Consider the following 25,347-nt stretch of genomic DNA (forward strand, 5'->3'; position numbering starts at 1 on the left):
GGGAGCCAGCAGTTAGTGTAATGGCTATGTCGCTGGACTCCCACGTAGTTGACCGCGGTTCGTGTCCCGGACCCAGTGGCTTAAAACTCACGCCGGGCGTGTGTGCGTGCGTGCCCAAGATCCCGAGAGGAGAATGGAGGAGAAGGGATTGTGGCGTGACCATCCCCCCTGGGGGGTGATTTCTCGCTTTCTGTCTCTATGTCTCTCTCTCTGTCTGTCTGGCGAGCGCACGCGCCCTATAGCACAAAAACGTCTCAAAAAAAAAAAAAAAAGAAAGAAAGAAATTTGTTGAGATTTACTCTACGTCCCATTTTCTGGTCAATTCTAGTAAATATTTCATGTGTGCTCAGGATGCATATTTTATAATTGTTGAGTACAGCATCTTAAATTTGTCAATTCAGTCAAGCTTTTTAATAATTTTGTTCAAATCTTCTCTATTTCTGATTTTTTTTTTCATCTGCCTGTTTCATCAGTTGTTAAGGAATGGGTGTTGTAATCTCCAATTATAAGTGTAGATTTGTCTATTTCTATTTTAATTCTTTTTTTTTTTTGGAGAGTTTTTTCACTATAGGGCACGTGCACTCACCAGACAGAGAGAGACATAGAGACAAAATGAGAAATCACCCCCCGTGGGGATGGTCACGCCGCAATCCCTTCTCCTCCATTCTCCTCTCGGGATCTTGGGCACACACGCACATGCACCCGGCGTGAGTTTTAAGCCACCAGGTCCGGGACGTGAACCGCGGTCGACTATGTGGGAGTCCGGCAACATAGCCATTATGCTAACTGCTGGTTCCCTTAATTCTATTTTTTTCATTGATATAATTTTAGATTGCATTATTAGTTGTATACTAATTTAAGATTGTTTAAACTTCCTGCAGGGTTTAACTTTTACCATTGTGACATGTCTTTTTCTATATCTGGTAACATATTGTGCCTTGAAGTATATCTTGTCTGACATTAAAATATTTTAACTTATTTTTAGTTAGTATTTGTATAATATATCTTATTTCCATCTTTTAACTTTTTATACTTCAGCGTCCTTAGACATATTTATAGTGTGTCTCCTGTATTTATGGGTAAATTTATTTTGATAACCAGTCTGACAGTCATTTAATTTGATTCTGATTGGATTTTGGAGCCTTGCCCCCAGATACTATGTTTCAGAGTTATGCATGATGCACAGGAATCTCCGGTTTAGGGAACATCTGAGATGATTCTGTAATGAATGGTACTTTGAGGAATGGTACTTAGAGTAGAATGTAGAATCAATTTTCTAAGTGGATATAAGAGTGGCTAATGACAGGACTTAGAGCAGAGGGGCAAGATTGAGAATGAGGTGATGATGGGAAGCTAGTAGTTTTTAATAATAAAACAAGAAGTAAGGGAAATATAGATGATAGTCTACAGCTTGTAAAGAGCACGGTTTTTGATAAAAGAATAGAGGAATCTTGTACTAGAGGTAACTTTGGAAGAGTTAGAAAGACATTTTACATTTCTCTACTCCAAGGTAATTAGAATGTTGAAGAGAGAACAGCATTTATTTGAGAGAGCATCAAGTGAAATTTTATGTCTTCGGGATAGAGCCAGGCGATAGTTAATACAATGAGGTTGAAGGTAGGATGTAATGGAAGGTCATAGGCGTGGAAAAGTTTCTAGGAGAAATGTGGAAAGATTTGGAAGAAGGAAACAACTGGGAATTGCGTGATGTGTAGAGGAAGCAGAAAGCAGTCTGGACATAGGAGTATGAGAAACCAAGTAAGTACCCAACATGTAGGATAACTGCGATATCAGGGATGTCTTGAGTACAACAGCGTCCTCTATTTGAAGGTGGAGACTTGATTTGTGTTGTGTAAATCCCAGAGAGCAGGCCAACGTGAGATTAGTTAGTTCACAAGACTACAAGCAACGTTTAGAAGTAACAGCAGCAGTTCCTTTCACAAAGCCCTGTTTTGGGACAAAGTAGAGTTTGAGTTCCCTTAAAGTTAGTCTATGCTAGACTGCAGATTTCTGAACTCTTAATAGGTAGAACATAAAACTACTCCAATGGAGACTGGAAAAGGGCTATAGTGGTCAAAAACAAATGTCATATAATAATGTGACTTATTTAATTGGAAAAAGTGTGATACTGGTTGATTCCTTTAAAGTCAGTCTTCTCTGAAATGCATTATTGTACAAGAATGAGGCATGTGGGCTTAAAAATAACCTTGTCATTTTATTACTTTATTACTGTTCGTTGTATCTTTGACTGGTTGGCCTCTGTCCTCCGTATTTGAGAAGAATGCATTTTTTGAGTGACAACATAATGAAAAGGAATTTTTAAACTATAACCTTAACGTGATCGTGGACATCAAAATTGTTTCGACTACTGTTATAATGAAATAAACAGTTCTTCCTTCTAGAAAGAATGATTAAAGCTGATAAAGCCTTTCTAATAATCTGTAAGAATATTGTCTTCTGTAGCAACTTTCATATTGCACTTGTTTCTGTGTTATTGAAATCTGTGAGACAGGATCCGCAAAATGAGTGTAGATCCATAAATACACACTGTTCGTAACTATTAGAAACAGAAGGCTTTTTTTGCCTACCTCAGATCTTTCAGACCCAACTGAAAATAGAGCTGATAAAAGGTATAAAGTAATTGTTTAATTTCAAGTGCTGGATGAAGCTAGTGAGTTTAATGTATTTAATTACTCAGTAACTATTAACATTTTAACTTTAGTATTCAGTGCAGAGATTTTCATAACTGAATTGAAGGGAAAAGAAAGAAAAATTACATTTTGTGGTATTCTTCTTTCATTTCATCTTCTAATTATGTTGCCCCAAGTCTAATGGGACTAATATAAATGTATGGCTATTCCAAATTATGAAAACAAGACTTGGAATTTAATCTTTTCACAAATTATAAATAAGGATATTGATTTGTCATTTCTAGTCCACTTTAATGGGATTTTAACTTTCTAATTTACACATTGCATACAATCAATATTTATTGAATTTCTCTTTGGGCAGCATAATAATGTTCAAGTGCTAAGGAGAAATTTCTTAAAAGGCATAATTTCTGTCTTCACTAAGAACATGAGATAGAATCAAGTAGATAGGATAAGGGTTATATAAATGATCTTTTAAATTACATTAATAACAATCATAGGTAACATTTTTAGTGCTTACTTTGGCTAGGCACCACTTACATACTAATTCATTTAATTCCCATAACTGCCTGTCACAGCGAGTACTATTGGTGCCCCCCTTTCGCATGTGAAGTAGTCCAAGGTCACATTACTAATAAGTGATGAAGCTGAGATGTCTCAGATGGTCTAATTTAAAGAGCCTGTGTTCTTCATTACTACTCCGTAGTGTCTTTTGTTTCATAGTGGTATTAAGAAAAAAGTATTGTAATGCTGTTCAATCCAATAATTATTAGCCTCATGGCAATTTATTTTTGTTGTTGTTGTTATGGTTGTTGCTATATAGGGTATGTACACTCACTGGAAAGGAAAGAGAGAGAGAGGAAATGAGAACTCACCTCCCCAGGGGGGATGGCCATGCCACAACCTCTTCTCCTCCACTCTCCTCTCAGGATCTTGAGCATGCATGCACATGCCCAGTATTTTTTCAGGCAGCCAGGTTTGGGACTCAAAATGCACAGCTGGCCGTGTGGGATCCACCTACCTTAACCACCATACCACCAGCTGGCCAAACAATTTAAATGAACTAAAATTAAAAATTTAGTTTCTTGGTTGAGAGCCACTTTTCAACTGCTCAGTAGCCACATATTCTAGTGGGTAAGTGTATTGGATATTTTCATCATCGCAGAAAGTTTCCATCATTGCAGAAAGTGGAACAGTACTAGTATAGAAAATAAATATTATAGTATTTCAGAAGAGAAGGTGAGGTGCCTGTGAAGAATGTAAAATTATGCTAGGTGTTAATGATTGAAGGTGTACCCTGGGTAACTGGGCAAATAGACTATTTCCCAAGAAGGGAAGATAGCATAGGTAAAAGAACAGGAAATTATAATCATTTCAGTTCCAGACATGGTGAAAAGAGGTACCTGTTTGCTACATTACTGAAGCTGTCCAGAAAGCATTTAGAAATGAGGTACTGAAGCTCAAGAGAGGATTCTGGGTTGGAATCATCTGTATAAAGATAATCCTAAACCATGAGACCTGGTAAGGCTTTTAAAAGGGAAAATGTGGGGAAAAAAAAAAAAAAAGAAAAAAGAAGAGGAAAACCTTAGGTATGTTTGGAGAATTGAAGGTGAAAGAGGGGTCAAAAAATAAATGATCAACAAGGAGAGAATAGCCAAGATGATGAGCTACCAGAGGAGCAAAGAGAGATGAGAACAATGAGGGATTGATTTTTCAGTTTGACATACTGTAGAGATATAAGGACTGAGAGAGAGAGACAGAAAAGAGAAATAACTTGGTTTGGTTTGGAAGTCAGTGCTGACTTTTGACAATGCAGTGGCATGTTAGTGGCAAAATTCAAATGATGTGACTGGGCAGAGAGGAAATGGAGACAGATTTAAATAAGACTTTTGTGAAATTTAGAAGTTAAATAAAGTAGAAAATCAGTACAGAATAGAAGGGAAAGTGAAGGTTAAAAAAATTAGAGGAAGCAAGCTTGACTGAAGGCAAAAAAGGAATTACTGGAAAGAAATATAACAGTGACTAAGACAAATTAATTTCTGCTTCCCTGGTATATTTTCTTAACTATTCTTTTTTTCACCCATCTCTCTGTTCCTAACTCTGTCCTTAAAACCATCTACCTTCTTTCTTCCCTTTAATAATTATTCCACAGGCACAGATACTAACCCAAATTTATTAACATCTGTAGCAAGTGTTCTTTCTTGATATGTGTTCTTTGTTTCTACTTTAAATTTTTCAATTTTCTAGAGGGTGTGTGTACTCATCACTAAAGAGAGACAGAGAAAAAGGAAGTGAGAAAGGACCCCCTGTGGGGGATATCATTTTGAAATCTCTTCTCCTCCATTTCTCTGTTCAGGATTTTGGGCCTACATGTACAAGCATCCAGTGTGTTTTTTAAACTAATAAGTCCAGGACTCGAATTCCACAGTCAGCCATGTGGAATCAAGCTGTCTTAACCACCACACCACTAGTTGGCCCTGTTTCTGCTTTTTAAAAGTTACAAACACTGAATAAGCTTATAAAATGACCTTATTTATATAGTCTTGATTTCATTTCTAATAAAATATCAAGAGTTGAGTAAATGAGAAGGTCCCAAGTGACAGGAGCATTCTGGAGTATGGTTCCCCATTTGATGATCAGCACGTACTATTGTTTTCTTTCGAAAAAGTCCTTCTTGTATGACTGTAAGGTCTGTAATGACTTTACGTATCTGATCCTTGATGGCCTGACTTAGATATAAAACACATTTCTTACAGTTTGATATCATCCCCTCCCATTGTGTTAGGCTGTTAGTGTGATGCCAAGGTACCATTTATTGTGTCAAAGACAATACTTGTTATAATGTCAGGCTTTCTGTTAGAGATCACTCACCTATGTAAAAGAATGTCATAGTTACAAACCTACAGGCTCTTGGTTTAAAGTTCTTAGGGGGACCAGCAGGTGGCATGGTGATTGGGGTGCCGTCCAACTGCGGTTCACATCCCAGACCTGGTGGCTTGCTTTCTCACTTTCTCTCCCTGTCTCTCTCTGGTCAAATTTAAAAATAATAATAAATAAAACTGAATGAATAATTCTTTTTAAAAAAAGAAAGCTTTTAAGACTCATTCCATATAAATCAAATTAAACCTAGCCACTATTAATTGAGCAAGTTGGAAAAAAGACAGGTATGTACCTTCTCTTCTAATTCCAACAGAAAACATGACAAGAATTCATTAGGGAACGTATTTTGTGGTAGTAAAGAAAGTGGGACGATTCGACTTGGTAGTACATAGCCAGAGGCTGCCAGCTAACAGACTTGTTACGTTGCAAGGCTAGGACTTGCTACCTAGGAATTGTATTACATGGTAGTTATTCTCAGAGGAGTGATAGTCTTTTAAGGGAGTCAGCATTAGATATTTGAGGTAATTTTTGAGGAAAAAAATGGTATACTTCAGTGATTGCCAAATTTAATTATGTATCAAAATCATACATAGAGCTTTTTTTTAAAAAAAAAAATGCATACTTTTGAGTTTCATCCCTGAAGCTGCAGGGATGGTCTAGAAATCTGTATTTTTTTAACAAACTTCCTATTGTTTTTTATTTAGTTTTCAGAACTGTACTTGAGAAGCATGAAATTCAGTAAAACAATGAAGTGAATATAAGATAAACTTGGAGGGTGAGAGCTTCTAAATTTACTCACATTTAGTAAACATGTCCAAATGTCTAATATGTGCTAGGTATTATGCTATTTTCTAGGGCTACAAAGAAGAATAATACATGGTTTCTGCTCTTAAGCTTAGAGTCAGATAGAAGAGATATCAGCAAATAAATAAGACAGTATAATTAGTGAAATGATAGAGGCATAGAGGGTGTTATGGAAGCAAATAGGAAGAGCATCTAACTCTCCCTGGTTTGGGGCAGAGAGGAAGACAGGATCAGGAAGGCTTCACTGAAGTGGCTGAGCCTTTACATAATAGAAAATTACTCCTTATTTTCATTTGTATTGTTTATTTTAGTTGTTTTGGTTAGAAATCTTGCTAAAATTTATGCTACATTTCCCTTCTTTGTTAAACAGAACACATATAGTTCAACCTTTATACTGATGACTTGGCATATCACATGTTATCAATTATTTATGCCGTATAGCAGAATAGTGATATCTTTTATTGCAGTATACAAGATTGATTTACAGTCTCTAAAATAGTCCCTAACTGATATGATTTTCCACTTGTTATCCTGTCCTTTTGTCATCGTTAACAGTTTAATAATTGTCTTAATTTCAGTGTGACTATTTATAGAGTACTGCCTTTACCTGATTTTTTTCCTTGGCCAAAAGAATATGGACAAAATAATAGTGGATAAATAGTGTAAAGCATTCTGTTGACTATAGTATATGAGTTGGTGCATTTTATGACATCTTTTTTTTTTTTCTTTCATGAGTGGAGGACAGAGAGATGAAGAGAGACAGAAGATTAGGCACTCCTAACAGAGTCTTCCCACGGCCATTGCCCCACTGTCTCACCTGGCCCAGATCATGGGCATGCATGCTCAGGGAGATCCCAGGATTCAAACTCCCATGGGAATCCAGTTATGTTATCATAGCACTATAACCTAGCATCTATTTTAACTACTAAGCTATATTGTTTATTATTATTTCAAAGCCAGCAGATATTTTAGAAATCTCATAATACAACTCAATTTAATTATTTTTAATTTATGATAGTATGTGCATATGAGAGAAAGAGAGAACTCTACAGGTACACTTAAATTTTGAAAGAATCCATGGGACCAGCAGTTGGCATAATGGCTATGTCACTGGATTCCCATGTAGTTGACCACGGTTCAAGTCCTGAGCCTGGTGGCTTAAACTCACGCTGGGTGTGCACATGTTTGTGCCCAAGATCCCAAGAGGAGAATGGAGGAGAGGGATTGTGGCGTGACCATCCCCCCTGGGGGGTGATTTCTCGCTTTCTGTCTTTCTGTCTCTGTCTGTCTTTCCGGTGAGTGCACACACCTATAGCAGAAACCTCTCAAAAAAAAAAAAAAGGGACCAGCAGTTAGCATAATGGCTATGTTGCTGGACTCCCACGTAGTTGACCGTGGTTTGCATCCCGGACCCGGTGACTTAAACTCACGCCGGGCGCGTGTGCGTGCATGCCCAAGATCCCGAGAGGAGAATGGAGGAGAAGGGATTGCGGCATGGCCATCCCCCCTGGGAGATGATTTCTTGCTTTCTATCTCTCTGTCTGTCTCTGTCTGTCTGGCGAGCGCACACGCCCTATAGCAAAAACCTCTCAAAAAGAAAAGAATCCAGTCAGTTGGTGTATATTTTTCTGAGCTCCACATTCTGGTGGGTTTTAGCCATGAAATAGGGGAATATAATAACCGGGGTTGAAATTTTGCCAGATGAATACAATGTGAGAAGGATAGAGGAATGACTAATGATGGATCATGGAATTTATGCTTAGGAATTAAGTGAGGCTTTGGAAGTTGAAAGGGACCTGGGAAAGATGTTAGGATTAATTAATACGAGTTGGAATATCAAAAAAAGTGTGTTTGAAAGATAGGCAACAGTTATCAGGAAGTCAGAGAGTGAGATGTTGGTATAGCGGGTTATCGGAAAAGTTATGACCCATTTTTGCATGGAAAAACATAGAAAAATATGTCATGACTTCTGATGACTCAACAGAATGTCCAATGCTTTCAGCTGAAATGAGAACATTTATTCATTTTTTAGTGACTAAAATAATTATTTTAATTGATTGATTTGTTAGGTTCATGACTACAAAGAAGGAACTCCAGAAGAGAAGACCTACTATATAGAATTATGGGATATTGGAGGTTCTGTGGGCAGTGCCAGCAGTGTGAAAAGCACAAGAGCAGTATTCTACAACTCTGTAAATGGTAAAGCATTTCTTATTTCTACCATATTTTAATGGTCTAGAAATATAGGTTGTCTGATATAGACTTCTATGACATGACAGACTCTATCTTAGTTTGAGAAAGATCTGATAGGAGTTCAGAATTCTTGATTTAAATATGCATATAACATTCCAATTTGTATTTCTAGATTCTAACCATGTAATTCTATACATTAAACATCTGCTCTAAGTGTTTACATTATCATGATAAACAAATATATTGAGAAATGAAATTATCTTTGGGATACTTGATATAAAACATAACTTTCAGAATCCTGTCTCCTGGGAGTGTGTTTCTCCAGTTAGTCATTAAGTCCAGTAGGACCATAGGAGTGCCATAGGAGTCTTAAGCCAGAAGTCACAGAGATCGGGGGTTTCCTCTTACTTGTCTCTTAGAGAGAGTCCTGTGGAGTTATAAAGAGCAAGCTGCCTAAGGATATTTTCAGAGGTGCAGAAATTTCATGCCACTACAGATGTTCAGATACCAGGGACAGACTTCAGATGGAGGGTGTATAGTAGAGGCCGTAATCGCAGTCCATAGAATGCCTACTCTGTCACAGGACTAGAAACCACCTGTGATTTGCCTATAGAGTTTCTTTATCTCTCTGGCATTAGCGAGCCCCAGATCATGTGCATGCATGTGCGCAGCATACTCAGCAATGTCTCCAGACATGAACCTGGAACCCTCCCATGTAGATCAGCCTCATAGAGTGTCACATTTCACCATTATTCCATCATCTAGCCCTTTTCTCTTTTTAAAATAGATTGGTTTTGGTTTTGGGTTTTTTGGAGAGATTTTTGTGATAGGACGCATGCACTCACCGGAGAGACAGCGAGAAATTACTCTACCCCCCTCCCCCCAGTGGAGATGGCCATGCCACAATCCCTTCTCTTGCATTTTCCTCTTGGAATTTTGGGCATACATGCACACACGCCCAGCATGAGTTTCAAACCTCCAGGTCTGGGACTCAAATCTTAGTCAGACTCTAGTTGCAGTTAGCTCTGTGAGAGTCCAGTGATGTAACCATTATGCCATCTGCTGGTCCCTTAAAATAGATTGTTTTATGATCATTTTTACTGTGCAATAGAATTTCACCCTGTCTTTGATAAATATGCCAAAATATTTGACATCGCACCTCTTCCCTTCAAGTAAATGTATAGTCATTGATAGGACCTTATTTATGATATGCTTAGATCTCATTCAGTATTAAGTAAAAATTGCATCTCTTTAGTACTTTCCTTCCTTTTTTTTGAGAAGTTTTTGCTATAGGGCACATGCACTTGCCAGAAAGACAGAGACAGAGAGAGAAAAAGTGAGAAATCACCCCCTGGGGGGATGGCCATGCCACAATCACTTCTCCCCCATTCTCATCTTGGGCACACACACACACATGCACAGCGTGAGTTTAAGCCACCGGGTCCGGGACTTGAACTGTGGTCAGCTACATGGGAGTTCAGCGACGTAGCCATTACACTAACTGCTGGTCCCGTTATAGTCCTCTTTCAAAAGCTTTCTTTGTCATAAAGTATTGTGGATAAACAAAAAGTAGAAAAGATTCTTGCCATTGGATACATACCATAGGAAACAAGATGAATTATGTTAGTCTTTGAATTGTTAGGTCCCATTTAGCTCAGAATATGTTAAGTGAAATTATTGCAGTCTAAAAAAATAAAACATTCGTAAATGAAGAAAACACATTTATAAGAAAATGACATTAATATATGTCATCATCAAATAAGAAGTTCATATGATAACGGCATATATTAATAGAATGTATATAAATAAGAAAAACAGTGAAATAAAACTAATATAGTATGAAGCGACTTCGAGAAATGAGAGAAGAAAAGGAAACCTCTGTTAGACTTAGAATCAGTAGATAAATTTGTGTCAGTCAGATGACTTGTCAAAATAAATATCTGATCTGGCACAGGGAAGTTTAAGTATATATCTTTGTTGTCTAGATATTTTTAAGAAAGAATTTTTTTAACTAAAATTCTCAATAATGCAGGGTAAAAATTATAAACAAATTGTACAGGGCCAACTGCAATGACACAGTTGTAATACAGCATTGCATTGCTGAGAATATATGGTAATATCCCTGGTTCAAGTCCCAAGGTCTCCCTGGGCATGCATACATGTGCCTGTGATTCTCGCTGAGTGAGACAGGAAGTAAGATCACTGTTTGAAGATCCTGTTGAAGTTACTGTCTCTCTCTACCCCACCTTTTCCTTCACCCTCTCCCTCTCTTTTTTTCTCTTCCTTTCCCACGTTCTAAAGGAAGATATAAATAATTAAACAATAATATAAATAATACGAACACTCCTCGCCTAACGACCAAGCTGTGTTCTCTCCACTAGGTCTTTAAGTGAATTGGTTGAGAAGTGAGGCTCTTAAAGGCAAATATTTTGTGATGTGTCATGGCACCATAGGGTACATAGTTTTCATTAGATATCATACAACGTTGCACTAACATAATTCTATCCATACAAAAAGTATATATTAGATAAATACCCGAAAATGACAAGACACACCACAATATAAATACAAATATCTAGCCTCATCATTTTTATTTATTCTGAATACTACTATAGGTGCACAATAAAGTACAAATTTACAAACAAGATATGAAGTCTTGGATGATTGTGAATGCTTCCTGTAGTGAATACTAACCAACATTAGGAATAATACAAAGACTGAGAAAAAGGATTCCTGAGACTCACACAGACAAGAAAGGGGGTTTCCCTGTGTTAGAGAACTAGTCCTAAACTCAAGTGATTGTTAAACAAGTTGGTCATTAAGTAAGGAGTATTTGTAATGATAATACTGGTAAAGGCTACTTGCTTCAGCAGCACATATGATAAAATTAAAATGATACAGAGAAGATTAGCGTGGCCCCTGTGCAAGGATGACGTGCAAATTCGTAAAGTGTTCCACATTAACAAAGAAAAAAAAGACTACTCAAATACTAGAAATTGGAGTAGGTTGGGGCCTGCAGGTGGCATAGTGCTTAAGGAGCTGGACTCCCAGATGGACCATGGTTTGAGTTTGGACCAGCAGCTTGAAAATCATGCCAAGTGTGTATACATGCATATCCAAAATCCCGAGAGGAGAATGGAGGGGAAGAAATTGAAGTGCAGTCATCCTCCTTGGGGGTGATTTCTTATTTTCCTGTAAACTTATAAGTGGTAAAGAAATAATCTCTCTAAAGCCATACTAATTTATCTTTTCTATAACTACTATTCATTAGTGATTTGTCTTCTTTAATATTAGAAAAACTATAGATAACCTATGTTGGTTTTGCAGATAAGACTAATATTTATTTCCATTTCTTGAAGTTAAAAATAAAAATCTCTGATGTTTATTGAAAATTTATTTCTGTGTTCTTTTACCGTGGCTCTGGAGCATTTCTCTTGGTAGACGAACTCAAGGTTCTTTGTTCCATCTACTACCCCTGGTTTCCAAAGAAACAGAGCATAAGAATAACTCCATTCAAATGCACAATCTTTATTCTTTTTGTTTGTTTGAAGTTTATCCATTTATTTCTTCCATGAGGTGAGAGGAAGAAAAGCACTGCCCACAGGGTCTTCATGCCACAGTCTAACTGAAACCAGTCAGGATCATGGGCACACGCATCCCTGGTATGTACCAGGAGACCTTAGGACTACAGCCGAAGCCCTCCCCATATGACTTCATTATGAAGCATTGTTCTACTGCTGTATGACCATGGCTGGTTCTAATGCACGTTCTTCTTTTTTTTTTTTTTTTAGAGAGAGAGATTTTTGCTAGAGTGCATGAGCTCACCAGAGAGACAAAGAGACAGAAAGCGAGAACTCAGCCCCTGGGGAGATGGCCACACCACAATCCCTTCTCCTCCATTCTCCTTTCAGAATTTTGGGCACATACACATACACATGTGTGCCTGGCATGAGTTTTAAGCTGCCAGTTCCAGGACTCAAACTGTGGTCAGCCATGTGAGAGTCCAGCAACGTAACCATTACACCATCTGCTGGTCCTCCAACGCAGGCCATTCTTAGCAAAAATTTTCTTCCCTCAATATTTTACCTTCTTCCAGACTCTGATAAATTAGGTAATCTCAGGAGATTTATAGTGTTTCTACTTCTCTCCCTTCAGATTTTTGTTAAAGTTGACCTATTTCTTTCATGAAAGAGAGAGACAGGGAGACAGAGAGACAGGCACTCCCAACTAAGTCTTCGCCCTGCAGTCCACCCCAAGGCCAGCCAACCTGGCTCACAGGCATGCCTGTGTCTAAAGTGGTAGAGGCCTCAGGATGCATACCTGGACCTTCCTGTGTGGGTCCAATTGTGTTATTGCTGTGCTACCATCTTGCCCCTCCTTAAAATTAGAACATACTGTCCTCAACTGTCACTTAACTTCTTTCATCCGGGCCCCACTTTGGCTCTTCTAACTCATATTCTACAAAGTAATAACTCTCAGCCTAAATAAAAGAGGAAGAATAAAGAAAAAGGATGCTTAAATGATCTTCAAAGTTCAAAAGCCTTACTTAAGAGAGCCTAAAATCCTCCCTGTCTATGTGTCCCGACTTGCGGGACTGTCGAACAGGTTCCCTGGGAAAGGGAGTGAGCTGGACTGTCGAACAGGTTCCCTGAGGGAGGGAGTGAGAGATGGGACAAACACGCACACACACACACAGAGTGGAGACAATACTAGGAGCTGATCATGTCTTGCGTCTTCTAGTCTTCTGTTTATTGAGGAAAAATGGTGAGTTATATACAGGCTGGTGGGCATTGATCGGTTGCCCGAAATGCAAATGAGATAGAACAGTATGAACCAATCATTGGTGTGGGTGGATCTCTCCCGTTGCCTAGAAACCCAGCCTAGAAACCCAACCACTTCTGGGGAGAATGGTTGGTCACATGGGTTTGCTCAATAAGGAAGTGAAACCTAATGGTTTCCAAGATGGTGGATAGCTCAAGATGGCGGATAGCTCAAGATGGCTTCCGTATGCAGTGCCCTCCACATCTATGTAATAGCTATCCTAGGTCTATATAGTGCTTTTACTCCCTTACCAAAGGCCTCACTTAGTTAAGTAATATATATACTGGGGAAATAGAGGAGGGAGAAAATACCTGCCACTCATTTTTGGTAAAATGAGATTTCATTCTCCAAATTTTTTACCGTCAGAATACCTGATTGCTAATTGTAGCTACTCCACTATTATATGACCTAAGATAGATCACCCAACCTCACTAAGCCTCAATTACCTCATATATATAATGAAGATTGTTATAATGTTTACCTTATATGACAGTTTTGAAAATAAATAACACATATAAAGCACAGTATCTAGGTACTGAATAAATATTAGCTGTATTATTTTTTTAATAATAATATTTAAGGGATCAACAGATGGCATAATGGTTATGTTGCTGATCTCTCACAGTTACCGCAGTTCGAGTTGTAGACCTGGTGGCTTCAAACTCATGCTGAGTGCATGTGCGTGCATGCCCAAGTGTGGAGAAGCAGTCAGTCTGAAAACGTGATTAAAACATGTGGTCTGTAGACACATATGCAGAAATGCACTTTTGTAAGCTATTTTAGCAGGGCTATTGAGGAGCATTTACATACGAAAGCAGTATTTTCCTGTTGTCAATGGTTGTCTTTTTGTTGTTGTTGATATCTAATGCCCTGATACTGCCCAGTATCAGACTAAAGGAAGTCACATGCGTTTATTAGGTTGTTCCAAAAAAAATATTGGATAAATTTTATGGCTCCAGTCATTTTTACATCTTCAAACAATTTACATTTAAAAACAACTGGTTTTGCATTTTTATTTTTCTTGTCTTATTCTCTTTGCATTCCACTTCCTTTAGCTTACAAAAGTGCATTTCTGCATGTGTCTACAGACCACATGTTTTAATCACATGTTTTCAGATTGACTGCTCTCCACACCTAAGATCCCCAGAGGAGCATGGAGGAAAAGGGATTGCAACATGGCTATCCCCCCCGCCCGCCCCCGGGAGTGATTTCTCATTTTCTGTCTCTCCGTCTCTCTCTGTGTTTCTGGTGGGCACACATGCCCTGTAGCAAAAATCTCTCTTTAAAAAACTTAATATTTATTGCAATTTCTAATTTGCATACATAGACGTACATCTTTGTGATAGTAAAAACTGCAGAAGCCAAATAATTCTACCTCTGGCGCCTTTCTTTTTTAAATTGACATATCCCACATCTTGAAGATGGAGGAATTGTCAATTGCGTGTTCTCTTTCACAGTAGAACCTGGGTAATACAGGAAAGGATTGGAAGTTTTAAAACCTACAGTCTTCTGAAAAATAAGATGATATCCTAAATACTGTTAGACAAAAAAGCTATGCCTCTTTCATCTATATCTTATTTTAATAGTTGTCTGCTTTGCCTTTTGATCTAGGATCTTAATTTTACATTTGTATGTATGTCTATTTGTATATACAGATGTTTTAAAGTTTCTTTTTTTCTTTCTTCCATGAATGAGAGAGAGAGAGAGACAGGCATTCCCAACAGGGTCTTTACCCCACAGTCCACCCATCGTTTCAGCCAGCCCTGGATTATGAGCACATATGTCCAGCATGTCAGGGAAGTCTCCGGACACAAACCCAGAACTTTATTTTGTGGGCCAGCTTTGCAAAGCATTGTATTGCAACTGTACTATTGTCCAGCCCCTGTTTATATTTCTGGTCCTCATTACATTTTGTTATTTTTTTCATTATCTCAAAAGTCCTTGTATTTTTTTACTATTCATACTTCTTGACTATGTCTTTTTCTTTTGCTCTTTTAAATTTCTTATAAATAACCATTAATTCAAAAAACTAGAAAATTATACTTTTAAGGATCAGTCCATGGTGTGATAGTTGTAGCAGCTGGATCCCACATGGCTCACTATGCAATTTGAGTCTCAGGCCCAGCAACTTGGAAAGTATTCCAGGCACAAGTGCATGTATGCCCAAGTTACGAAAGGAGAGATGGAAGAAAAGGGATTGCAGTATGACCATTCCCCATGGAAATGCTTGTTCACTTTCCCCCTCTGTGTCTCTCTGGCAAACACACAAGCTCTCTAGCAATTTTTTTTTTAAATGAAAAGAAAATTAGGCTTTTGAGATGATTAAGTCCAGGTGATCCATAGGGCAGTATTTTGTCAGCTGAAGAATAACAATTATATCAAAATAAGTCAATACCATTTTTTATCATTTTTATTATTATTTTAGTGAGTATTAGAATTATGTATGCACTGATGTCTATGGCAGTACTGTATACAGTGGAGAACAGTGTAACTTAGTGAATGAATATAATGGATCATCAGAAGTCATGTCATATTTTTCTATTTTTCTATGCAAAAATGTGTCATGACTGTTCCAGTGACCTAATAATTTCTTATCTACTTGAAATAGCTTTGCATACCTTGATTGATGAGGTGGTTCTGCAGCTAGAACTAGAGTAGGTCCTCAAAAACTGTATAAGGTACCAGCAGATGGCATAGCAGTTACATCACTGGACTCCCACATGGCTGGCCGCAGTTTGAGTCCCCGAACCAGTGACTTGAAAATCACTCTAGGCATGTGTGCCCAAGATCCTGGTAGGAGAATGGAGGAGAAGGGATTGCAGCGGTGAGAGGGTGGGGTATGATTTCTCACTTTCCTTCTCACTGTCATCTCTCTCTCTTTCCAGTGAGTACACGCCCCCTAAGGCAAAAACCTCTCAAAAAAAAAAAAAAATTAAAAAGCATTGAATAAAAAAATAAGAAACAACATTCTAAAATTTAATGATATTTTGTCAATTCTAGTAGAATGAAAAAATGTCATATATCTGATAAAGTTTTATCATTAATTATTTATAAGCATTTGGAGAAATTTTTAAATAATTGTGTCTGGACTTGTTAGTCATATGGAATGCTAGATAAAATAAATAACCTAATGCTTACATTTACTAAGCTTCACTTTGCAAATTTTGAAATGAAGAGGAGTCACTACACTATTAACATTACTTTCTCTAATTATTTTAGGTATTATTTTAGTACATGACTTAACAAACAAAAAGTCATCCCAAAACTTGTATCGTTGGTCATTAGAAGCTCTCAACAGGGATTTGGTGCCAACTGGAGTCTTGGTGACAAATGGGTAAGCCCAGAATTACTTCAGATTGATTAGAAATGTCTTAACAGTCACAGTAATGTGCCCTCCAAAATAACATTTTAAAATGTTTGGTTTGCAAATATTTTCTCCTAATTTGTAGATTATCTTTTCCTTCTCTTAGCAGTCATATAAAGCAATAGTTTTTATTTTGATAATATCTCATTTTTTCTTTTATGAATTGTTCTTTTGCTATTATGTCAAAGAACTCTTCACTTACAGATTTTCTCCTGTGTTTCTTATATAGTTGTATACTTTAGGTTTACATTTATATCTGTTTTTTTTAATTGGCTTGGTATAGATGTAAGGTTTTAGTTAAGGTTAACTGTTGTCTATCAATGTCCAATTCTTCCAACACCATTTGTTGAAAAGATTATCATTCCTCCATTGAATTGCTTTTGTTCCCTTGCCACAGTTTATCGTATTTGTATGGATCTGTTTGTGAACTCTAAATTCTATTCCTTTTCTCTGTGTGTCTATCCCTTCACCAGTGTCACACTAGCTTGATTATAGTCACATGATAGTCTTAAAACTAGGCAGTGGGGGCCAGCAGCTGACATGGTGGTTCAGGCACTGGACTCCTACTTGGTGGAACAGGAATGAAGTCTCAGACCTGGAGGCTTGAAAATTACACTGGATATCTGTGCATGAATGCCCAAAATCCCAAGAGGAGAACAGAGAAGAAAGGATTGCAGCATGGCGGCCACTCCATGGGGAGTGATTTCTCACTTTCCTTTCTCTGCCTCTCTGCCTCTTTCTCCAGTGAGTGCACACATTCTATGGCAAACATTAAAAAAAGAAAGAAAGAAAGAAAGAAAGAAAGAAAGAAAGGCAGGCAGGCAATGTGATTCCTTCCACATTATTCTTTTTCAAAATATTTTAGCTATTCTGGTTCATTTGTCTTGGAATTGCATTAAACCTTTACGTTAAATTAGGAAGAATTGACATCTTTACTCTTTTGCATCTTCCAGTTCATAAAAAAAATGTTTATCTCCATTTATGTAGATCCTCTTTGATATATTTCATGAGCACTTCATAGTTTTCACCATACAAAGTCTGCATATTTGTTAGATTTTAAATTCCACAATATTCTATATTTTGAAAGCTATTATAGATGGTATTTTTTTAAAGATAGTTCATTTCTTCCATGAGAGAGAGATAGGTGTCCCCAAGATGATCCTCATGCCACAATCCATACCCACCCTCAGCCAGCCCTGATCATGGGCACACATTTTTGTACCCCTGGCATATACAAGGAGACCTCAGGATGAGTACCAGGGATCTTCCTTTGTGGCTTTTGTGCTACCACTATACCACCATAGCTGGCTCTATAAATGGCATTTTTTAAAATATTTCAGTTCCCAATTATCTGTTAAAAAAATAGTTAATATTGAGTGCTGACCTTATGTCCTGTGACCAGAGTTTATTAGTAGAATATTTTTCTATATAGACTTATTTCCTCCTTTTCAGTCTATATATCAGTTGTCTATTTTCTTGTTTCATTGCACTAGCTATGACTCCTAGTATACTTCTAGACACTAATAAAAGTGGTAAGAATGGGGACCAACAACTGGCGTAATGGCTATGTTGCTGGACTCCCATGTAGTCGACTGCAGTTTGAGTCCTGAACCCAGCAGCTTAAACTCCACACCAGGCGCGCGTGTATGCATGCCCAAGATCCCGAGAGGAGAATGGAGGAGAAGGGATTGTGGCATGGCCATCCCTCCTGGTGGGGGGGGGGGAGTTGATTTCTCACTTTCTGTCTCTGTCTTTCTGGCGAGTGCACGCGCCCTATAGCAAAAACCTCAAAAAAAAAAAAAAAATGGTAAGAATGGACCTTTGTGTCTATTCCTGATCTAAACAGTCAGTCTTTTCACCATTAACTGTGATGTCAGCTGTAGGTTTTTTGTTGATATCATTTATCAGGTTGAGAAAATTTCCTCCTATCTATATTTTGCTGATAGTTTTTATTAATTTTTTTATGTTTAATTAATTTACATTCATTCTCTGAACATTGTTACAACATACAAAATGTGATTTCCCATCCAGAATATACTGCATAGTGGCTTAATCATACATGTTATCATCATTAATTTTCCATTTCTAGTTTCATATACATATGTATATATACTTCCCTCCCTATTTTTCACCCTCTGCCATTTCCCACCCCCCTCCCACACTGCCTCTGGTGTTTACAGTTGTTTTCCATTCCTTTCCCCCCTACATTTTATTGATTCATAAAATTCCTTAAATAATCTAACTACTTTCAATAGCAAGTTCAACTGATTGTACTATCTGTGAATACTTGTCTGACTTTAGGCATGATACTCTGAGTAGAATGAATATACTATAAAGTAGCACCTAGCTGATAGTATATAGTTTACTAGGGTTATTAAATAGGTATTTTTTAATATGTTTTTTAATTTCAGGAAAAGTAGTTTTAGCTTTAATAAATCAAAGAAATGCTAAGAAACTTTGCTTACAACTTAAAGCCAGGAAACAGGTTAGGATTCTGTTCAAATAGTGAGTACATGAACCTATCGGCTGCTCAACACAGGACAAAAGTCCTTAAAACTAGAAAACAAAACCTAAGAGAAAATCAGCAATGTTTTAGTCAAAAGTCATAAAATGCTATTTCACCAGTTCAGTTTCATGTACTTAATCTATCTTCTGTTGTGGTCTGATCTTCTTGATTAAATTTTAGGATATGATATTCAACTCCAGACTTGTCCCTATGTTTAAACTGGTCAGTTCTTAGTTTTCGAACTCTTATTTCTGTGTGTCTGTATTTAATTTTTCTGGTATAGTATTCCCTTCATAACTTCTTGGAGATCTGATCTGGTGTTGGTAAATTTTTCAGGTTTCGTTTATCTGAGAATATTCTTGTCTTTTCTTCCCATATGAAGGATAATCTTGCCTGGTACAGTATTAATGGTTTAAATTGTTTTTCCCTTAACATTCTGAATATATTTTCCCATTCTTTCCTCGCTCGCATTGTTTCTGATGAGAGGTCTGCTGTTAGCCTGATGGGATATCCTTTGTGGGTATCTTGCCATTTTTCTCTTGCCAATCTTAGTACCTTGTCTTTGTCTGCGGTTTTGGTCAATTTGGCTGTAATGTGTCTTAGAGAAGATCTTCTTGGGTTCATTTGTATTGCTTGTGACTGGAACTTTGAGTGCCTCTCTAGATTGGGAACATTTTCTTGCAGGATTTCATGGAATAGATTATCAGTGCCCTTATGAGTCTCTTTGCCTTCTGGGTTACCAATTATCCAGATCTTTGGACGTTTGATGGTATCTAGTATTTCTCGTATATTATTCTCATTTTTGGGGGGCAATTTTCTCAGTCATCATGGTGGATTTTTCTAGGCCAGTGATTCTATCTTCTAAATCTGAGATTCAATTTTCTGTGTGATCTAATCTGCTTTTAATACTTTCAAGGGAGATTTTGACTTCCTGTATTATAGCCTTCATCTCTAACAGGTCCATTTGATTCTTTTTTATGGTGTGTATTTCATATTTCAGATCTTACAAGAATTTTCCTACCTCCTGGAACTCAACAGCCCTCCTTTCTCCTGCCTCTTCTGCAGTTCATTGTCTCTCTTCTCTTTCATCTTTTTTAGCTTTGTCACTATGAATATTCTAAATTCTTTATCAGACATTTTCATGAGTTTCATTGTACTGTCTGAGGATGAGGAGGAGTTATTCTTTTCCCTTGGAGAAGAGGTATTTTCTTGCTTTCCCATATTTCTTGTGACCCTGGGGTAATTTCTAGTCATCTGATGGCTGGTGCGTTTCTTCCTAATTCTTTAAGTTCAGTCTCAATGTTCAGAGGCATGCAGGAGGAGGTGATCTGCAATATCTCTTCCATTCTGTTTTTCACTCTTTGTGCATCAGATTCAGTGGGAATTGAGGAATATTCTGACCCTAATTGTATTCACATTTGTGGATCCTGTTCACTTGGACCTGTCTAGAACTAAGTGCATAGAGGCTGAGCAGCCAAGGAATAAAGATAATGAAAAAAAGGAAAAGAATTAGAGAAGAGGAAAGAAAAAGAAAAATTAAAATAAAAAAAGAAGGAAAAAACACTTTAGATTTTAATTTTAAAAAGCGAAAAACTGAAAACTGCTGTGAGCATGTGCACCACACAAAAGCAGTATTTCACAGATCAAGTTCAGTCGCCATCTCAGGACGGGCCTGGGTTTGAAGAAAGGCACAAATTAGCACAATAAAGAAGGGGCTTGAGGGCCCAGAGAATATTTTACCTTAAAAAATAAATAAAAATTTAAAAAAAAAAAATTAAAAACACAGGGAGATACAGAGACAGAGAAAGACAGAGAGACAGAGAGACAAAGGTAGTCATATCCACTAGAAATTAATCTGGAGGGAGAAGTCTCAGCAGAAAGTCTTCATTTTTAGTCATTGAAAGCAATATTTTACAGCTCACGTTCAGTAGCCATCTCAGGATGGGCCTGGGTTTGTGCTTTTCCCACTAGATATGAATCTGGAGGGAGAAGTCTCTCAGAAAATCTTCATTTTTAGTCATATCAGGCTGTTGATAGTTTTATCATGAACAAATGTTAAATTTTGTCTAAAGCTTTTTCTGTATTAATTGGTATGGGCATATGGATGGCTTCTTTAGAAACAGCATGGTGGATTGCTTTGACTAATTTTCAAATATTGCACCAGCCTTCTATTCCTTGACCATAGTGTATTATTTAGTTTATGTATTGCTGGATTTGATTTGCTAATATTTTCTTAAGGATTTTTGTTTATGTTCATCAGGTATATTAGTATGTAGTTTTCTGTTCTTAGAGTATCTTCAGTTGGTTTGGGTATGAAGATAAAGTTCACCTCACAGAATGAGTTGAAAGTGTCCCTTCCTCATCTATTTTCTGGAAGAAATTGTGTGTCATTTCTTTGAATATTTGGTTAAATTTATCAGTGAGACCATCTAGTCCTGGAGATTTATTATTTGAGAGGCTTTTAACTACAAATTCAATTTATTTAATAATTATAGGACTGGGACCAGCACATCATAATGGTTATGTTGCTGGACTCCCACATAGTCAACTGGAATTCATATCCTGAACCTGGGTGATAGCTTAAAACACATCAGGCACATATGTGTGCATGCCCAAAATCTTGAGAGGAGAATGGAAGAAAAGGGATTGCAGTGTGACCATCTCCCCCTGCCCCCCAACACACACACACACACACACACACACACAGAGGTGATTTCTCGCTTTCTATTTCTCTGTCTCTCTGGTGAGCACATGCACCCTATAGCAAAAATCTCTCTTAAAAAAGAAAAAAGTTATTATAGGACTAATCAAGTTATTTATCTTATGTCGAGTGAATTTTGGTAGTCTGTAGTTTTCGAGGAATCCATCCAGTTCATTTAAGTAATTGAATTGTATGTGAATATAGCTGTTTACAATATTTGGTTATTATCCTTTTAACATGCACAGCCTATAGTGATAACCCTTTTTTCATTCCTTATTTTGGTTATTTATGACTTTTGTCTTTGTCAGATGTCATGAAAATATATCAGTCTTACTGACTATCTTCAAGAAGTAGTTTTTGATTTAATTGATTTTTATCTATTATTTCTCTGTATACAATTTAATTGATTTCTGCCTTTATTTTGTTTCCTTCCTTCTGGCTTTGGATTTATTTTACTCTTTCTTCTTTAAATAGAACCTAAGATTACTAACTGAACATATTTCTTCTTTGTTCATGTAAGTACTTAGTGCTATTAATTTTTCCTTTAAATACCACTTTAGCTTCATCCCTCAAATTTTTGTATTTTTTTAATTTTCCTTTTTATTTAGTTCACCGTATTTTCTAATATCCCTTGAGACTTCTACATGGATTATTTAGAAATGAATTGTTCAGTTTCCAAAGTATTTAGAGATTTTTCTGTTACTATTTGTTTTTAACTTCTAGTTTAATTTTATTATGGTGTATTTGGTTATTTTGTACTTGTGTGCCGCTCAGTGATCAGTATGTGACCTGAGTGTTGAGCGTTCTGTTGTTTCAGTTCTCAGCATCTTTGGTATGTTGATTAAGATCAGATCTGTGCATGCACTGCTTTGAGAATTAGTCCAGTGGTTCATGAACTATTTGGGAATTGGTTTCCCAAACTCCATCCTCTCCATAATCTCCCCACACCTTACAGTTTGCTGGGATTCCCTTTTTTTTTTCTTTTTTTTGGAGGAGTTTTTTTGCTATAAGGCGCGTGCGCTCGCCAGACAGACAGAGAGAGACATAGAGACAGAAAGTGAGAAATCACCCCCCAGGGGGGATGGTCACGCCGCAATCCCTTCTCCTCCATTCTCCTCTCAGGATCCTGGGCACACACGCACACGTGCCGGGCATGAGTTTTAAACCACCGGGTCCAGGACGCGAACCGCGGTCGACTTCGTGGGAGTCCAGTGACTTAGCCATTACGCTAACTGCTGGTTCCCGGGATTCCCTTTTTTGATCCACTGGCCATAAAGCTGAGATCTTTATTAATCCATTCTGTCATGTACTTGCACAACTGCACCCATGTTCAGGAACAAGTGTCAGAAGGACAAAGAAAAGAATAAGAACAATGGAAGTTGTTCCCTGCTTCTTGGGATGCTAGTTCATGAAACAGATTTTCCTTTTCCTGTGTTGCTGAGCATTTCCCCTGTGTTATATCCTTACCACAACCATCATGAAATTGCTTACAGGCTGCTTGTGAGAGACAAAAAAAAAATACTTTCTCCAAGCAGTAGGAGTGCCTTTTTTGTTGTATGAACCAGAACTATAGGACTTCTGGAGTTCTCTGTCCAAACAATGACTATTTACAGGTTTTAAACTGAGTCGTGGTTCAGACATGGGAATATAGAAAGAAAAGAAATCATAAACTCACTGGTGGTTCAATGTTACTTTAATTCTGATCTTCTTCGTCAGTATGCCTGCTGCTGTTAACTTTTCAGAGTCCTCAAACAGCTGCTTCAGGCATCCTATCCAAGTTTTATTGTTAGTTGCATTTAGTAGGAAAGGTAGGGTAGAGGTTGTTTATTCTTGTTTTACCCAAAACAGGGCCCTATTTTCCATTTTTGGTTGAAGAAAATCTTTTAAAGACTTTGTTCTGTGTGGAGGTCTCATTATTAGATGAAACCTAAATTATTATAAGTTTGAGTGCGTACATGTAGATTTCTGGAAGATTACTGAAGAATAAACACAAGTAGGGCCAGCAAGTAGTGTAGTGGTTAAGGCGACCATGGTTCAAGTCCTGGACCTGATGACTTGAAAAACACACCAGACACGTGTGCATGCCTGCCCAAAATCCCAGGAGGAGAATGGAGGTAAAGGAATTATGACATGGTCATCCCTCTGGGAGCATGACTTTTCACTTTTCTTTTTCTCTCTGTCTCTCTCCAGCAATCATATGTACACTAACAAAAACAAAAAGGAAAAAAATCTCTAAAAATTAAATAAAAATTAAAAATATTCAGGAAGATTTCTGTGTACTAACAGAGAGCGCTCTACTGAGGATATACATATTACCAGGTTTAAAAAAATCAGAGTGCAGAGAATATATATTGTAGAGGCCGGCAGATGGCATGGTAGTTAAGGCGTTGGACTCCCACATGGCTGACCACAGTTAGAGCCCTGGACCCAGCAGCTTGGAAACACCAGGTGCCTGTGCATGTGTGCCCAAAATCCCAAGAGGAGATTCATTAATTAATTAATACCTTCTATTGATATTATATATGAAAGGGAAGAAATAATATATGCTTTTATTTATAAAAAATATCAGTGAAAGGGCTCCTCTTTGGTGCACACTGCTAAGATACTGTACTCAGAGGCTGAGGCCAAAGGGATACCCAGGTTGGGTTCCTGGCCCAACCTAAACAGGTCAGACGTGGTCTAGGCACCTTTAGTCTATAATTAACTGGGGGAGGATGGGACAGAAGGATGCCACCATGATGAGACCCTGTCAGATATTGCCCCTTTTCTCACTCTCTCATAAGTAAATAATTTTTTTTCTTTTTTTTTTGAAGAGGATTTTGCTATAGGGTGCGTGTGCTCGCCATACAGACAGAGAGAGACAGAAAGCGAGAAATCACCCCCCAGTGGGGGATGGCCACGCCGCAATCCCTTCTCCTCCATTCTCCTCTCGGGATCTTGGGCACGGACACACACGTGCCCGGCGTGAGTTTTAAGCCACCGGGTCCGGGACTCAAACCATGGCTGACTACATGGGAGTCCAGTGACATAGCCATTACTCTAACTGCTGGTCCCAATAAAATATTTTTTAAAAGAGTCAGTGAAAAGGATAAATAAGAAACTAATAAGACAGCTCCATGACTCCTGCGATCTAGCCATTTGGGAAAAAGGAAAATGTCCCACTGATAACTGGGCCTCCAGCATACAAAACTCGTGTGAACAGCCCTTCTTCAAGAGACAGACAGCTCCATGACTCCTGCGATCTAGCCATTTGGGAAAAAGGAAGATGTCCCACTGATAACTGGCCCTCCAGCATACAAAACTCATGTGGTAGGAAGACCACTTACAAGTCTCCTGTCTCTGTATCACTCTTTGTCTCTCTCTACCTCTGTCTCTGTCCTCTCTCTCTCTCTTACTGTCTACACGCATTCTATTGGTAGTTTCTCTG

At 37.8% G+C, this 25,347-nt stretch overlaps 1 protein-coding gene and 1 non-coding gene across 4 annotated transcripts in view; both read left to right on the forward strand.

The window, feature by feature from the left end:
- The window catches only part of RABL3 (RAB, member of RAS oncogene family like 3), a 63,549-nt gene that overhangs the window by 11,571 nt on the left and 26,631 nt on the right, over positions 1 to 25,347 (forward strand). For all 3 annotated transcript variants that reach the window (XR_001370242.2, XM_027771129.1, XM_006146703.2), the window contains exons 3-4: positions 8,405 to 8,534; positions 16,569 to 16,683. Coding sequence is in view for 2 of the 3 variants with exons in the window: in XM_027771129.1 (XP_027626930.1) it covers positions 8,405 to 8,534; positions 16,569 to 16,683 (245 nt within the window). In the remaining variant the exon portion in view is untranslated. The remainder of the gene's footprint in view (positions 1 to 8,404; positions 8,535 to 16,568; positions 16,684 to 25,347) is intronic.
- LOC114007508 (U6 spliceosomal RNA) lies at positions 11,390 to 11,492 on the forward strand. The gene has a single exon (XR_003549122.1). It is a non-coding gene; the product is annotated as a U6 spliceosomal RNA (small nuclear RNA).

The sequence above is a fragment of the Tupaia chinensis genome, unplaced genomic scaffold, assembly GCF_000334495.1.
Source record: "Tupaia chinensis unplaced genomic scaffold, TupChi_1.0 Scaffold000185_1, whole genome shotgun sequence".
Lineage (NCBI taxonomy): Eukaryota > Metazoa > Chordata > Mammalia > Scandentia > Tupaiidae > Tupaia > Tupaia belangeri.